Source organism: Globicephala melas, chromosome 12 (assembly GCF_963455315.2).
Source record: "Globicephala melas chromosome 12, mGloMel1.2, whole genome shotgun sequence".
NCBI lineage: Eukaryota > Metazoa > Chordata > Mammalia > Artiodactyla > Delphinidae > Globicephala > Globicephala melas.
The window spans coordinates 68,958,378-68,976,171 of NC_083325.1; the positions used below are offsets into that span (position 1 = coordinate 68,958,378).

General features: G+C 40.4%; 1 protein-coding gene across 4 annotated transcripts in view; it reads right to left on the minus strand.

Moving 5' to 3' along the window:
• ZNF512 (zinc finger protein 512) overlaps positions 1-8,342 on the minus strand; it is a 35,252-nt gene extending 26,910 nt beyond the window's left edge. For 3 of the 4 annotated variants that reach the window (XM_030858095.2, XM_030858097.2, XM_030858094.2), the window contains exons 1-2: positions 8,210-8,342; positions 7,630-7,688 (exon numbers count right to left, since the gene is read on the minus strand). In XM_030858095.2, coding sequence (XP_030713955.1) covers positions 7,630-7,688; positions 8,210-8,239 — 89 coding nt within the window. In that variant the 5' untranslated portion in view covers positions 8,240-8,342. The remainder of the gene's footprint in view (positions 1-7,629; positions 7,689-8,209) is intronic. The other variant, XM_070046834.1, reaches the window with a different exon arrangement.
• Positions 8,343-17,794: the final 9,452 nt, after the last annotated feature.

A 17,794-nucleotide genomic window follows, 5' to 3' on the forward strand; every position in this document is an offset into this window, starting at 1 on the left:
CCAGAAGAAGAGGAAAGAGAGATTGAGGAAAATTTTTTGAAAAAAATAATGGTGGAAAAATCCCCCAAATTTAATGAAAAACTTAAATTTACAGATTTAAGGAGCTCAACAAACACTCAATAGAAAAACACACCTAGATATATCTTAATGAAACTGTTTAAAACTGAAGATTTTTTAAAAATCCAGAAACCAGCTAGAAAAAAATGACATATTATTCAAATGATTGTGAATTTCTCAACAGAAACCAAGACAGCACAACAACACCTTTAAAATCCTGAGAGAAAAGATTTATCAATCCAAAATTCCATATTCAGTGAAAATAGCCTTTAGGAATATTTCTTCAGATGAAGAAAAACTAAGAAAATTTGTTGTCAGCAGACTGCTCTATGAAAAATGCTAAGGGAAATAATTCCAGCTGAAGGAAAAATGACACCAGAGAGAAATCTGGATTTTTAAGAATGAAGAAAGAGCAAGAGAAATGGCAAACAGCCAGGTAAATATTAAAAACTCTTTAAAGCAAAATTTTAGCATTATCTGGTAAGGTTTTCAATAAATGTAGATGTAATATATATGACAGCTATAATTTAATGGTCAGCAGGTATGGGGTTAAAGGAATCTAAGGCTTCTACATTTAAGCAAAGTGGTAGTATTTTAACTCTAAGTAGATGATGAAAGGGTAGGTATATATTGTAATTCCTAGAGCAACTACTACCAAACCTCCCCCTCAAAGGAAAAAAAAAGGGAGGGGGGAGCCAGAGAGAGAGCCAAAATCAAATAGATAAATTAAAATGGCACACTAAACATTTAAATAATCCAAAAGAAGGTACAGAGGAAAAAACAGAGTAGAGAGAACAAATAATTAAACGGTAGACCTAAATCCAACCATGCAATAATTAATTAAAATGTTTACGGTCTAAATACTCCAGTTAGAAGTCAGAGATTGAGAGAGTAAATAAGAAAGCAATATCCTAGTATATGCTGCCTACAGAGGCACACTTTATTTAAATATAAAGACATATGTACATTGGAAGTAAAAAGATGAAAAAATTATACCATGCCATCAGCAAACACAAGAAGGCTGGAGTGGCCATTTTAATATCAGATAAAATAGACTTCAAGACAAAGAGTATTACCAGAGATAAAAAGGGACACTTCATAATAATTAAAATGACAAATCATCAGGAAGACATAATTACTCACTGCATGTGTCTAACAACAGAGGCTCAAAGCACACAAAGCAAAACTGATAGAAAAAGAAAAGTAGACAATTCTACAATCTTACCAGAAATTTTAAGTCCTCCTCCTCTTAGGAACTGACAGACTAGACAAAAATTGAGTAAAGACACAGAAGATCTGAACTACACTATTAGCCACTTTGCTGTAGCTGACATTTATAGAACACTACATCCAACACTATGGGATATACTTTCTTTCTTTTTTTTTTTTTTTTGATACACGGGCCTCTCACTGTTGTGGCCTCTCCCGTTGCGGAGCACAGGCTCCGGACGTGCAGGCTCAGTGGCCATGGCTCACTGGCCTGTGGGATCTTCCCACACCAGGGCACGAACCCATGTGCCCTGCATCGGCAGGCGGACTCTCAACCACTGCGCCACCAGGGAAGCCCTGGGATATACTTTCTTTTCAAGAGCACACTGTGCATTCACAAGACAGATCATATACTGGGCTATAAACTTTAAACCTAAAAAGATGAAAATCATACATGTGTTCTCTGACCACATCAGAATTAAATTAGAAATCAAGAATAGCAAGGTATCTAAAATAAAAAATAAATCTGGCAATTAAAGAATCCAATTCTAAATAATTCATGGGTCAAAAATGAAATCACAAAGGAAATTCAAAAATATTTTAAGTGAATAACAACAAAAATATACATATCAAAATTTGTGGGATGGAACTAAAGCAGTACTTAGAAGGAAACTTAAAACTGTAAATGCTTATGTTAGAAAAGAAGATCTAAAATCAATAAGTTAAGATTTCATCTTAAGGTACCTTAAAAAGAAGAGCAAAGTAAGCCCAAAGAAATAGAAGGAAGAACATAATAAAAAGGAGAAATTCACAAATTAGGAAACAGACTTTACAGAAAATCTGGTTCTTTGAAAAGATCACAAAATTGACAACACTGTAGCTAGACTGATCAAGAAAAAAAGATACCAAAGATACCACAAATACCAATGTCAGAAATGAAAGAGGGGTTATTATTATACATCATACAGACATTAAAATAATGAGAATACTTCGAAAAACTTTATGCCAAAAAAACTGACAAATTAAGATGAACAAATTTCTTAAAAACTACAACTTACCAAACTGACATAAGAAGAAACTGGAGGCATAAAGATCAGAAGGAAAAAAGTATAACTGCCCCTACTTGCAGATTTTTTTAACAGATTTTATTCAGTTTGTTTACAAAGATAATCTCAGAAAATATATGAAATAATTACTAGAATTAAAAATGAATTGAGGGACTTCCCTGGTGGTGCAGTGGTTAAGAGTGCAGGGGACACGGGTTCGATCCCTAGTGCAGGAAGATCCCACATGCCACGGAGCAACTAAACCCGTGCACTACAACTACCGAGCCTGTGCTCTAGAGCCCGCAAGCCACAACTACTGAGCTCACGTGCCACAACTACTGAAGCCCGTGTGCCCTAGAGCCAGGGCTCTGCAACAAGAGAAGCCACCACAATGAGAAGCCCACACACCACAATGAAGAGTAGCCCCTGCTCACCACAACTAGAGAAAGTCTGAGCGCAGCAACAAAGACCCAACACAGCCAAAAAATTAATTAATTAATTTTTTAAAAATGAATTTAGCAAGTGACAGGATATAAGGCTAAAATACAAAAATCAATTGTGGGACTTCCCTGGTGGCGCAGTGGTCAAGACTCCACGCTCCCAATGCAGGGGGCCCGGGTTTGATCCCTGGTCAGAGAACTAGATCCCACATTCATGCTGCAACTAAGAGTTCACATGCCACAACTAAGGAGCCCACCGGCTGCAACTAAGGAGCCCATGTGCTGCAACTAAGAAGCCTGCGAACCGCAACTAAGGAGCTCGCCTGCAGCAACTAAGACCCAGCACAACCAAATAAATAAATATTTTTTTAACAAGTGTACTCTTAGCTACCAGCAACAAGCAACGAGAAGATGAACTTGTAAAAACAATAGCATTTACAATAACAAAAAACACAGGAACCTAGGAACAAATCTAGGAACCTAGAAACAAATCTAACAAAAGCCATCCAAGAATTTTACAATGAAAACTACAACTCACTGGTGAGAGAAATTGAAGAGGACCTAAATAAATGGAAAAATGTAACATGCTCATAAATCAGAAAATTCAATATTGTTAAAACGGCAATTCTCCCTAAATCGACCTATAGATTCAATACATATACCAATCAATACTCCAGCATGCTTCTTTTATAGAAATAACAAACTGATTGTAGAATATATATAAAAAGGCCAAGAAAATATAATAGCTGAAACAATCTTGAAAAAAACAACAAAGTTAGATGACTTACCTTATCTGATTTCAGGACTTACTCTAATGCTACAGTATCAAAACAGTTTAGTATTGGCAAAAAGATAGACATACACATTAATGGAAGAGAATAATGAAAGTCCAGAAACAGACCGCCACCTATACATGTTCAATTGATTTTTAACAAAGATGCCAAGGCAACTGAACAGGGAAAGGATCGTCTTTTCAACAACTGGATATACAAATGGAAAGAAATTAATATTGACCTTTATAACACACCATACATACACATTAACTCTACATGAGCCATAGACCTGAATGTAAAACCTATAAAACTTCTGGAAGAAAGCAAAGGAAAAAATCTTTGCAATTAGGGATGGCAAAGTTTTCTTAAATAGAATACAAATAGCATGAAACATAAAAGGAAAAAATGATAAAATTTTTATTATTTTTAATGATAAATTTAAAACTTTGGCTCTTCAAAAGACACCATTAAGAAAATGAAATGCAAACCACTGACGAGGAAATATTCAAGACACATATAACAAAAGAACTGTGTTCAGAAAATATTTTTAAAAAATTAAATTATACAATTTAACAGTGAGAGAAAACACAATTTTTTTTTTTGGGGGGGTGGCAAAAGACATCAACACACTTGACAAAAAAAGATATATGAATGGCCAATAAGCACATGAACAGATGTTTTACACCACTATTCATCAGGAAAATTCTCATTAAAACCACAATGAAACACAATTATACACCCATTAAATTAGCTAAAATTAGAGACTTACTCTCCTACACTGCTGGTAGGAATGTAAAATAATACCGCCAATTTGGAAGACTGACAATTTCTTAAAAAGTGAAACATTCTCCTGACGTCGGACCCAATCAACCTAAGATGGTAAATTCCATCTTAATAAATAAATACTGTGTTAAGTATTTATCAAAAGAAACAAAAATATTTTTCCACACAGAGACTTGCCCATGAATGTTCACAGCAGTTTTACTGTAATACCTCCACACTGAGAATAACCCAAATGTCCCTCAAGATAGATGGCTAAAAAAAAAAAAAAAAAAAAAAGATAGATGGCTAAACAAACTATGTTATATCCATAATCGAATTCTGTTTAGCAACAAAAACTATTCTTCATTCAAAATCATTATTCTGGGCTTCCCTGGTGGCACAGTGGTTGAGAGTCCGCCTGCTGATGCAGGGGACACAGGTTCGTGCCCCAGTCCGGGAGGATCCCACATGTCGCGGAGCGGCTGGGCCCGTGAGCCATGGCCGCTGAGCCTGCGCGTCCGGAGCCTGTGCTCCGCAACGGTAGAGGCCACAACAGTGAGAGGCCCACGTACCACAAAAAAAAAAAAAAAAAACATTATTCTGAGTGAAACAAATCATGCAAAAAGAGGACACAATGTCTGATTTCATTTATAGAAAATCCCAGAACATGCAAACCACTGTACAGTGACAGAAAACAGGTCAGGGGGTGTCTGGGGACAGGAGTGGAGGGAGGAATGAATTGCAAAGGGACGTGAAAAAACTTTTGGGAGAGATGGAAATGTTATCTTGATTGTGGTGACAGTTTCATGGGTACTTACATATGTCAAAGATGAAGATATTGTATACATATATCTGTATATGTATACAATATACTTATTGTATAAATATATGCAGTCTATTGTACTTCAATTATACCTCAATGAAGGTATAAAAAAATTTTAGTGGGAACTGGCTGTCCTCTAGGGCTAAAACACCATCCCAAACAATGGGAACTATCTGTACTAGAAAGACTTGATAGTATCAACAGGCCATTAAGAGTCAAGTCCCATCTGACTCCTCTTAGGAAACTGTCCTCAAAGAAATTTCTTTGCTGTCAATGTAGGACTTGGATATACCGACCTCCCTGCTCATGAATAAGCACGAGTTTAGTGAAAAAAAAAATCAACAGTTTTAACATCTTGGGGATTAAGTCAACGTGGATAGGGAATCCCTCCCTCCAGCTCTCTTTTATTTTTAAAGGACTCAACAAAAACAATTCTCAAGTATTTTACACTACCTATCAACTCAGGGTATTTGATTATTTGTTAAAAACCAGATTGGGCTTCCCTGGTGGCGTAGTGGTTGAGAGTCCGCCTGCCAGTGCAGGGAACATGGGTTCGTGCCCCGGTCCGGGAAGATCCCACATGCCGTGGAGCGGCTGGGCCTGTGAGCCATGGCCGCTGAGTCTGCACGTCCGGACCCTGTGCCCCGCAACGGGAGAGGCCACAATTGTGAGAGGCCAGCGTACCGCAAAAAAAACAAACAAACAAACAAAAAAACCCAGATTAATCTCAAACTTCTCTTTCCATAAATATGACAAGAAAAAGCTTTTGGCTCATACAATAACTATCATAATTGTAGTTACTTTAAAATAACCTGTTGTGTGTGGTACTTTCAGTCTCAGCTTCAGATCACAAAGATGAGAAGTTTAACCTATTTTCAACTCCTTTCTGATCTACCAAGAATTTTTAAGAGCCCCTAGTTCACTCTCCAGGTGCAAATATTTAGATTTCATTAAAAAGTATTTTACATTCATCTCAGTATCCTTTGCAGCCTTTTTTTATTCTACCCAATCCTTAAATACTGATGTTTTCCACGGTTTCATCCTCTACTCTCTTCTAGTCTCATTTCTCATGGAGGATTCTCAAACTTCACAATGTCCTAGGAGTCCAGTTAAAAATAAGGATTCTGATGCCCTAACTCCAATGATTCTGATTAATAGATGAGGGCCCATTAATCTTTACATTTCTGAACAGTTACCCACTTGCTATTCCATTAAATCCTTTTACCCATTCACATTCTGTTATTTCTTCTGAAAAACAAAAACAAACAAAAAAACAAAACAAAACCCTTTTCCTTCTGGCTAACTGTATTATTCCTTGACTTCCAAGTCTGTTTAGGAGTGATTTGCTCTGGCAACCCTTCCCTTCCAAATATCACTCCCCTTCCCCAAAGGCTATACTAAATTCCTGTTTAAAAACATTTCATTAGGGGCTTCCCTGGTGGCGCAGTGGTTGAGGGTCCGCCTGCCGATACGGGGAACACGGGTTCGTGCTCCGGTCCGGGAGGATCCCGCACGCCGCGGAGCGGCTGGGCCCGTGAGCCGTGGCCGCTGCGCCTGCGCGTCCGGAGCCTGTGCTCCGCAACGGAAGAAGCCACAGCGGTGAGAGGCCCGCGTACCGCAAAAAAAAAAAAAGAAAAAATTTCATTACACTGTATTGTGTGGATCTCCTTGCCTAAATAGGTTAGTCTCTTAGTTGTATATTTTTTTTTATTTTTTTTTTGCGGTACGCAGGCGTCTCACTGTTGTGGCCTCTCCCGTCGCGGAGCACAGGCTCCACATGCGCAGGCTCAATGGCCACGGCTCACGGGCCCAGCCGCTCCGCGGCATGTGGGATCTTCCCAGACCGGGGCACGAACCCATGTCCCCTGCATCAGCAGGCGGACTCTCAACCACTGCGCCACCAGGGAAGCCTTAGTTGTGTATTTTTCATGTCTGTGTATCTAACCTACCACAGAGCTGGCACAAAGCAGATATTTAGTAAATATTGTATGAATGAATTAATCCCTTCCAATGAGTATCTCCTTAACAAGAACCTTTTTTGTATTAACAAATATGGAAAAGCTTAGCACATTCAGTAAACAATATGATAAACCAGTCTTGAAGCCAAGTAGCTTACAGTCATTTTTATCAGTCCTTCCCAAGTTCATCAATGTATTCATGAGTACATATTTGATGTCTAAAGAAATGCAGGGCTACACTTAGTCACACATTCCATTTTTATTATAATTCGTACTTTTTTTTTTTGCAAGCGAAGTTTTCCTCCTCCACACTAGGATTAGACCTGCACTGTCCAATCAGGTGGCCACTAGTCACAGGTGGCTATTTAAATTAATTAAAATACAATTTAAAATTCAGCTCCTCACTGATGTAAGCCACATTTCAAGCGCTCAGCAGTTATACGTGGCTAGTGGCTACAGTACTGGACAGTGCGGATACACAACATTTTCATCATCACGGGAAGTTCTATTGGACAGCGCTGGCGATACAATTATAAATGGATCGCACAAAACCTCACTTACTTCTTAGCTCCCACGATCCTCGTGCTCCTCTGCTGCTTAAAGGATGTGGGTCCCGGGGTCTAGCAAATTGCAAGCACATGAGTAAATGCTAGGGGCCTCTGAACCTTAACCACAAAAAGACGAATCCCCCTGTGCCAAGAAATGAAGCTCTCCCGGGGCTACTCCCTCAAACGGAAGAAGGCAAGACTTTTTATGAAAAATGTGCCGCCCTATCTTCCTACAGGGTCAAGGCAGGTGACAACGCTAGAGCCTTCATCTCCCCCATTCTCAAAGCCCTGTCCTAGAAAGAAGCTCTAAAAGGGAGACAGAAAGCGAGGACAACGGATATGGGAGGCATTGGGGATGTAAAAGGAATAGAGACTAACGGCAATCTGACGAGGAACTGAGTCCAAGGGGGTGGGGATCGGGCAGCAGAAGTGGGGGGAAAAACGAGCGGGCTGGTATATCTGACCTAGAAGGGTGGGGCCTGCGATGGGCTCTGATAAAACCAACTCTGAGCAGGGGACAAAAGCGAGGGACCGCGTGTGGCGGGCTCGACAGCGCTACCCCTAAAGCGTAACGGTCAAACCGAGAAACTCACGGCGGGCACTGCACCGAGTCTGGAAGACATCACTGCCTCTCCACGCCTAACAAATTCACCCAAGGGCTCCGGCCAGATCAACGCCACTTCCGCTCTCCTCTCCGCTCCCGGATGTGGAGTCGGCGCGCCGCGAGCCCCGTGCCTAACGTCTACTTCCGCCTCTCAGCTTCCGAGGGGGCTGCGGCAGGGCGAGTCACGTGACCAGCCACCCCCCAGACACCCCCGCCCCCCACACACTTCCTCTGAGACCCCGCCCCGAGGGTGCGCTTTGGGACTCGGGAAATTGGGGCTTGGTGGTTTGAACCGCTGTTTGGCCTCGGAGTCCGTCCGTCTCGTTCCCTCCGTCTGCACTACCTCTCTTGCCCCTCCACGACCCCATGCTCCACCGGGCACGACGAGTGGTCTTTCTAGGTGCACAGGAAGGTCAATTATTACCCGTTTATTTATCTTAGGGAAATGACAGAGCCATTCCCGCCTTCCCTCCCTCCCTCCCCTCAGGTAGAAACTCTTTTTATTGCTGAGGTCGCAGAAAGTGGAAGCCAGTGGCTGAGCAGGAAAGAAGCCACGAAAAGGCAGCTTGGTGGAGACTTGAGTGAGGCAATGAATAACTGGGGCGGGTCTCTTCCCATCTTCTAGCGTCAGGCCTCCAAACTTGCCCTCTCTTGGGGATTTTTGGTGTGGTCTTTAGGAAACATGTTTGAGTTACTCCTGAAATCTTTACCTAAACTATATCTGGGCTTCTCGCTAGGTGAGCTGTGCTTGAGTCTCTCCTTGAGGGGACTTTGGTGGCTCCTCTCAGAGGGACTGTGTCCACTCTTCAGAATGACTGTGTCTGCCCCTTTCAGAGGGCCTGTACGGTCTTCTCTCAGAAGCACTGTGTCCTCTCCTCTCAGAGGGACCGCGACGGATTTTCTCAAAGAGTCTGTGACATCTCTCAAAGGGACTGTGGCATCTCCTCTCAGAGGGACTGCGACATCTCCTCTCAGAGGGACTGCGACATCTCCTCTCAGAGGGACTGCGACATCTCTCAGAGGCCCTGTGGTGGCTCCTCTCAGAGGGACTATATTGGCTACTTCCAGAAGAATTCCATGGGGTTATTCCCTACAGAAGCTGTGGTGGTTTCGTTCCTTGTGTGTGGGTTTTTCTTTAAGGTGACTGTGTGAGGTTCTGTTCATAGGGGAACCATGTAAGAGTCTCCCTCCAGCATGAACTCTGGTTCCTGGTTTGGAGTTCTTGGCTAGAGACTTCATTTCTGTTAAAGTTTTTCTTAGCTCTGCTATTACACTCATTTTGAACAGGACCCAAAGGCTGGCTGCTTGAGGTGTTTTCGAGAGTGGTACTTCTTTGGGAAACTATGGGCTTGGCAGTTGTATAGGTCTGGGTTGGAAAGAGCTATTTCCTGTTGGTTGTTGAGCTGATCTGAATTGGTCTGTTTCTCCCCACAATGTGCTCTCCTCCTTAATGGTTGGGTCTGTTGGCCTTAGCTTGAGAGTTGGCATCGTCTGTCTTTTGGTATCTCTTGATAAGCAATAGTCTCTGGCTTTTTGTTTTGGAAGGTAGTTTTTGCTTGACCAGAAATGGTCTGGCCTTGTCCTGTCCTCAGGCTTCTGCCAAACCTGTAGTGGGATAACTGAGGACATGGAAAGGAGACGTGACCCATGAGCCCCCCCCCACCCAGCAAACTGGGGGCTGGCGAATAAGCCAGAACTGCAAACAGTCCTGATTGCTTTGAGCGCCCCCCCCCCCGCAAACCGGGGGCACGCGAATAAGCCAGAGTTTTGAACAGTTCTGAATGCTTCGAGCGCCCCCCCCCCCCGGCAAACCGGGGACCTGCAAAAGAAGCATTGAGTGCTTTGGGCCCTGATCCATGAGATGTCCTCAGTATAATCAGAGTGGTGGGAACGCAAAGAAATGTCCTTGTGCTACTTCAGTATAATCAGGATAATGGTGGGAACTTTGTGCTGTTCTTGCGCTCAAGGACGAAGCACGGCAGGTGCTCACGAAAGCCAATTATTGCTTGTATAATTAATAAAAACATAGGTTGCTGCTTTGGCACTTCTGAAATGTTAAGAAAACAAGTCTTAAAGTGTAAATCTAGATAATGCGTTAATAAAAGTTACCACAGCAAGACAGACTGCGCTGTTTTGCCTGAGCGAGCGGCAGCCCTCTACTGCTGTGCTTTGGCACAATTCATCTCGTGTGATGAGCTTACTTTCGGCCCTGTCCTAAGAAACTACAACATTTGGCGCCCGAACAGGGACCTGAAGGTAAGTAATCGCGTGATCGCGGGACCGAAGGGGAAATTGGTCTGCTCAGAGTAAGAGAAACCTTCGGCAACAGTAGAGTAACTGTAATGGGAAATTCCCATTCAGTAGAATTTCAATATAGTAAACTCCTGAAACAGTTATTATGGAGTTGAGGAGTAAAAGTGAAACAGGAATCTTTTGATGAATTGTTTGCGCTGGTACGTAAACATTGTTACTGGTTTCAACCTACTGGTCATAACCAGTTAAAAGTTTGGAAACAGGTTATGCGAGCCTTAAGAAGAGCTCATCAGCATGGAGACCCTGTATCTGTTCGTGTTTGGTCTCTTTGTAAATTAATTTCCCTTGCCCTGGAACTATTACAATCTGAAACGGAAAGTGACAATGGGGCGCGTCCTCAGCGTCCGAATTCTGCTCCCGATCATTCTGCTGCTTTTCGTACTTTGTTTCGTGAGTCTCCTATAGAGGACCTTCCTCCGCCCCCTCCTCCCCTTGTGTCTGAGATATGAGAGGATTTTTCGGATTCCAGTGATCAAGGGGCTTTTTCTGATGGTAATAAAGATCGGGAACAGGTTAGCAAACAAAATGAAATGCCACTTTCTCAACAGAATGAGATTTCTGATATACTTTCAAAGTTTAAAAATTTGATGACTAAACTGGAAGAAAATAAATACTACTACTCCTTCATATCAGGAGCCATGTCCTACTATTCCTTCGGCTCCTCCTTTAGAATTAGCAGCTTATCCTGTTGGAGACTCTCGTCAGTTTCTCTTTCCTCTAAAACCTGAATCTAATAGAATATTGTTGGAAGAAGAGGTGAATAAACAAGAAAAGCAATATTCTGAATCCTTTTTTGCTTTCCCTATTGTTAGACAAGTTATGCCTGCTAATGATCAATTTCCGAATGGATATGTAAATGTTGATTATAACCATCATGATATAAAAATTTTAAAAATGTTAAAAGAAGCCATTAATGCGTATGGGATGCATTCTAATTATGTTCAAGGACTTTTGTCTGGGTATGCTACTGAAAACATGTTAATTCCTCATGATTGGGAAGCGGTTGCCAAAACTGTTCTTGAACCTGGACAATATATGCAGTTTAAAACTTGGAGAGAGGAAGCTGAAACCATGGCAAGGACTAATGCCGCCCGCAATCCTCCAGGGCCACTTTTAGATGAATTAACAGGAGCAGGTGCATTTAGTAATCTACAAGCTCAAGCTCAATTTGATGATTTACGAATCATTCAAATACGTATGTGTTGTTTACGAGCATGGTTACGAGTGGAACCCCCTGGAAAAACAGCACAATCTTTTACTAAGTTAACGCAAGGGCCTGGTGAGCCTTACACTGATTTCTTGTCTAGACTGCGTGCAGCCATTCAAAGAGCTGTAGCACAAATAGACGTGCAAGATTTATTATTACAATCTTTGGCTTTTGAGAATGCAAATTCTGAACGCCAGAAGGCATTGCGGCCGTTACGGGCTGTAAACGCTCCACATGAGGAGTATATAAAAGCTTGCCATGATATTGGATCTCCTACTTATCAGGCCAATTTACTTGCAGCTGCCATGAATGAAGGGTTGAAAGATAATTGTATTAAATGTTACAATTGTGGAAAGTATGGACATGTGATGCGAGATTGTCGAAAAGGGCAAGGCCAGATATCAAAACAGATTAAGAATGAGCAGCTACCTGGTATGTGTCGTCGGTGTGGTAAAGGACGACACTGGGCTAATAAATGCCGTTCAAAAAGGGATAAGTTAGGAAATCTTTTGCCTCCACGAGATGATGTCTCGGGAAACGGGAAGCTAGGCCCAACCCGGGGCCGCAACAGCAATACGGGAAAAGTGACAGTAAACTCTCAACAGTATCCAGTAAGCAATGCCAGCTTTTATCAGACATTACAGGACAGTCTCAACCTCGGCTCTTAGTTACTGATCTCATGCATGCTACCAGCGGCAGTGCTGCCGTTGACTTAATTGCTCCTCGAGATTGTATCCTTACGCCAGCAGGAGGAGTACACAAATTAGCTACAGGAGTTTATGGCCCTATACCTGCAGGAACTATGGGACTATTATTAGGACGAAGTAGTTTGACTCTGCAGGGTGTAACAGTTCATACTGGAGTTATTGATGAGGATTATATTGGAGAAATTTCTATTATGATTTCTGTTTCAAAATCTATAGAATTTAATAAGGGACAAAGAATTCTCAATTGTTATTGTTACCATATGTAAAACAAGCAGCCGCCCCCGTAAAGCGTACGGGGAGGGGCGAGGGGTTCGGCAGTACGGGAAAAAATGTTTTTTGGCAATCCTTTCTCAATGACCAACGTCCTCAATTAACGATTACTTTTAACAATAATGTGAAATTTACGGGCCTTGTTGATACGGGAGCTGTTGTGTCTATAATAAAACAGTCTGAATGGCCTTCATATTGGCCTTTAGAAAAGGTGGGAGTTACTTTTACAGGAATAGGAACATTGCATATGATTTGGCGCAGTAAGGAATTATTGGGGTGTAAAGGCCCGGAAGGACAAAAAGCTGTGTTGCAACCATATGCGGCCAATATTGGAATTAATTTATGGGGAAGAGATATACTACAACAATGGGGAACCTCTATCTCCATACCAACAATTTCCCCTGAAGCAATGCAAATGATGTCAAATAAGGAATGTGATTATTCGCAATTAAATGCTACTGAACCCAATATGTAACTAAAACGGGGCAAGATTATACTGGGCTTGGATATCCAAATTTAGTGTCGGGGCCACTGCTCGAAAATTTGCATTACCATTAAAATGGTTGAAAGATACCCCTATATGGACAGAGCAGTGGCCCTTAACTCAAGAAAAATTACAAGCATTACACCAATTAATACAAGAACAATTAATAGCAGGGCATATTGAAGTATCCACTAGCCCTTGGAATTCACCTGTTTTTGTAATTAAGAAAAAATCAGGTAAATGGAGAATGTTGACAGATTTACAAAAAATTAATGAGATTATCCAACCTATGGGGGCATTGCAACCTGGAATTCCATCTGCTGCAATGCTCCCTCACAATTGGGAACTTATAATTATAGATTTAAAAGACTGTTTTTTTACTATACCATTACAATCTCAAGATTGTGAAAGATTTGCATTTACTGTACCAGCCTTAAATCAAGAACATCCAGCTCAGAGATTTCAATGGAAAGTTCTCCCTCAGGGGATGTTAAATAGTCCAACTATGTGCCAATTTTTTGTTAATCAGCCTCTGGAGGAATTACGTCACATGTATCCTGAGGCACGTATTCTTCATTATATGGATGACATTTTATTTGCTCATCCTCATCAGCAAACATTACAGCAGATGTTACAACAAGCAGAGTTAAAATTTAAAGAATGGGGTTTACAGATAGCTCCTGAAAAAATTCAAAAATGTGCTCCCTGGCAATATCTTGGACAAACTGTAACCAATACTCAGATTATTCCTCAGAAAGTACAAATTAGACGAGATTCTCTTGTAACATTAAATGATTTTCAAAAATTATTAGGAGATATTAATTGGTTACGTCCTAGTTTAGGAATTCCTACTTATAAGTTACAAAATTTATTTCACACCTTGGAGGGCGATCCAGCATTGAATAGTTACCGTGAACTTTCTCCCCAGGCTGAACAAGAACTTAAATGGATAGAAAAACATATACATGATGCACAATCGGATCGAATTGAATCTCTCGATCATTTACGACTTATTGTATTTCATACTCCTCATTCTCTTACTGGTTTACTACAACAACAAGATAATCTTATAGAATGGATATTTTTAGCTCATAAAGCTCAAAAGAAATTGCAATCTTATGTACAAAAAATAGCTGATATTATTATTAAAGGTAGGTTACGATTAAGGCAACTATGTGGTCAGGACCCACATGAACTTATAGTCCCTTTTTCAAACAAAGAAATACAAACTCTTTTTCAACTAGAGGATAACTGGCAAATTGCCTGTGCTCATTATATAGGTAAAATACATAATCATTATTCTTCTGATAAACGTTTACAGTTTTTGAAAAAGACTAATTGGATTTTGAAAAAAATAGTTCAATCAGATCCTGTTATAGGACCAACTTTTTTTTACTGATGCCAGTAAAACGGGAAGAGCAGGATATACTAACAGTCATGATCAAAAGGTGTTACAATCTCCATATGTTTCAGTTCAAAAAGCAGAACTATTTGCTGTAATACTATTGTTACAAGATTATCCAATTGCTCTTAATATAATTACAGACTCTCAGTATGTGGAATTTACAGTTAAAAATATTGAAACTGCTTTTATCCCAGATAATGGATCAGAACTGCATTCTTTATTTTTGCAAATACAACATACAATTAGACTACGTACTGCACCACTTTATATTACTCATATTCGTGCTCATACTCATTTACCCAGTCCATTGGTAGATGGAAATGATTTTATTGATACTTTAGTGGGTACTGTACAATTAGCTACAGCAGAACATCATAGATATCATACTAATGCCAGAGGATTGAAAAATAAATTTAATCTTACATGGAAACAAGCAAAAACTATTCTCCGTACATGCCCGCAATGTGATGCTATTAATCAACCTTGTTTGAATATTGGAGTTAACCCTAAAGGCTTATCTGCTAATACTATCTGGCAAATGGATGTAACTCAATATCCTGGTTTTGGGAAGTTAAAATATATTCATCATTCTGTAGATACCTACTCTCATTTCTCATGGGCAACTCCATTATCTTCTGAAAAAGCTGATGCTGTAATAACTCATTTATTAGAAGCTTTTGCTGTTATGGGAATTCCCGACAGCATAAAAACTGATAATGCTTCTGCATATCATTCTCAAAAATGTCAGACTTTTTTTGCCACACATAATATACAGCATGTTACAGGTATCCCAGGAAACAGTATGGGACAAGCGGTTATTGAACGACAAAACCGCACTTTGAAGGACATGTTTATAAAACAAAAAGGGGGAGATGAGGTACAAAGTCCTAGGAAAAGAATACATATTGCTTTATTTACTCTTAATTTTTTGAATCATGGAGAAGATGATCTTAGTGCAGCTGACAGACATTGGACAAAAACAAGTACACAAGAACTTAGACAGCCTGTTTTTATATTAAATGAAAATACTAACACTTGGGAACCTGGTGAGGTTCTTCGTTGGGGCCGAGGATATGCTTTTGTTTCTGCAGGAGCTGAATCCTATTGGGTGCCGGCTAAGAAGATAAAGCTTCGGGCTGGCAACTAAGCGTAGCCTTGATGTGATGGGAATGACGAAGGGATGTGCGGAGATGGATTTGAGCAAGAGAGCATTCCGTATGCCATTGGATCAAACAAAGAGGGCGTCTCCATTGACCTGGGGGCAAGTGAAAAAGTTTGCAGGCACTGCTGAAAATCTTGTCATTTCACAGGGTAAACCCCTCACTAGCACCAATCTTTTTGTAGCTATGTTGGCAATGTTGTCTGCACAGGTAATAAGCATATCAGCCAATGAGATAAATTGTACTAACCATACTTATTGGACTTATATTCCTAACCCTCCTCTTAATATGGGGGTTACCTGGTGGGATGCCCCAATTCTTGTATATGTAAATGAGTCTGGATGGTTGCCTGGTCCTTTTGATGATGGAGGCCCTTTGAAGCCAGAAGAAGAAGGAAGGATAATAGAAAATAACACTGTGGGTGTTAATGGACCTCCTATTTGTATGGGAAAGGGAGATCATTGCCTTAAAATGAATTATCAGGCATCGTTAAGTGTTATCAAAAATGAAAGCAGATATCATGGGTTATATCTTTTGAGTGCTTATAGTTTTAAAAGTTTTAATTCCACACTTAATGAAAATGTTTCTGCACCTTATTTGCCTCCATGCCAGGTGCCTCTTGTGGATCGATTATCGGATTGGGTCCATTGGACTCGATGCCGAGGAGAAATGGCTCGGGTTCTTGTTAATACTTCTTGGGGAAGCGTCATTGATTGGAGCCCTTTTGGCTCCGCCCGAGGAAAAAAGGGTTTGAAGGATTTATACTGGCATAAAGAAGATAACACTATTTATAGCGATACTATTAATGATACCATAGTATGGCATGCTGGAGGGTTTTCTCCTCCTGGTCCTCACTTAAATGGCTATCCTATCCAAAAGGACTTGTGGAAGCTTATGGCAGCTCTGAGAAAGATTAATGCCTGGGTAGGACATATGGTTAATAAATCTGAAAATCATAGTTTGATTTTTCATAAAGATGTTACTTGGTATACTCGTAGTTGTGTGAAATTACCTTATATATTGTTAAAGGGACCAGCTGTATGGAATGAGACTCAAGGTATTATAATGTTTAAAAATTGCTCTCTGTATACCTGTATTAACTCTAGTATATCTTTTAACATATCTACTGAAAGTTTGTATATCTTACAAGCTCGGACAGGTCTTTGGCTTCCTGTCAATCTTGGAAGGGAATGGCAAGAATCTCTTCCTATGGCTGTTTTGCAATATTTAGTTGATGTGTTAAAAAGAAGTAAAAGATTTGTAGGAATGTTGATTGCAGCTGTCATGGGTATTATAGCCATAACAGCTACTGCTGCAGTTGCTGGAGTTGCTTTCCAACAATCTATTCAGACCATTGACTGTATAACTGGCATAAAAATTCTGGAATGCTTTGGTCCTATCAACGACAAATTGATTCGGAAATATATTCGGAAATAGCGAACTTACAACAACCTGTGGTTATGTTGGGGAACCAACTTGTAAATTTACAAAGACAAATGAAGCTACGTTGTGACTGGAATCAAAGTGCCTTTTGTGTCACTTCAGTTCCATATAATCAGTCTGCATTCCCTGGGACAACAATAAAAAAGCATTTATTACATCACAAAAATTTGATAGAAGAAATTGTAAATTTACAAGGGAAAATTCAACAAACTTTCCAGAAGAAATTACAACGACTTAATTCGCAAGAAGTATGGACTGGAATTATTCAAGGACTTAATAATCTAAATCCCATGTCTAAATTACATGCTTTGGTTCTACTGCAGGATTGTTAATGCTCATTATAATAATAATCATATGTTTAGCTGTAGTTCGACGAGTTAAAGCTACCCGCCATGCAACATCGCAACAAGCTGCTGTGTTTTCCTTGATGCTGCACAAGCTGCAAAATAATTCATGTAGTTTAGTACTGAGAGTAATGCTGCCGTGTTCTCCTTGATGCTACAAAAATTGTAAAACAAAAAGGGGGAAATGTAGTGGGATAACGGAGGACATGGAAAGGAGATGTGACCCATGAGCCCCCCCCCC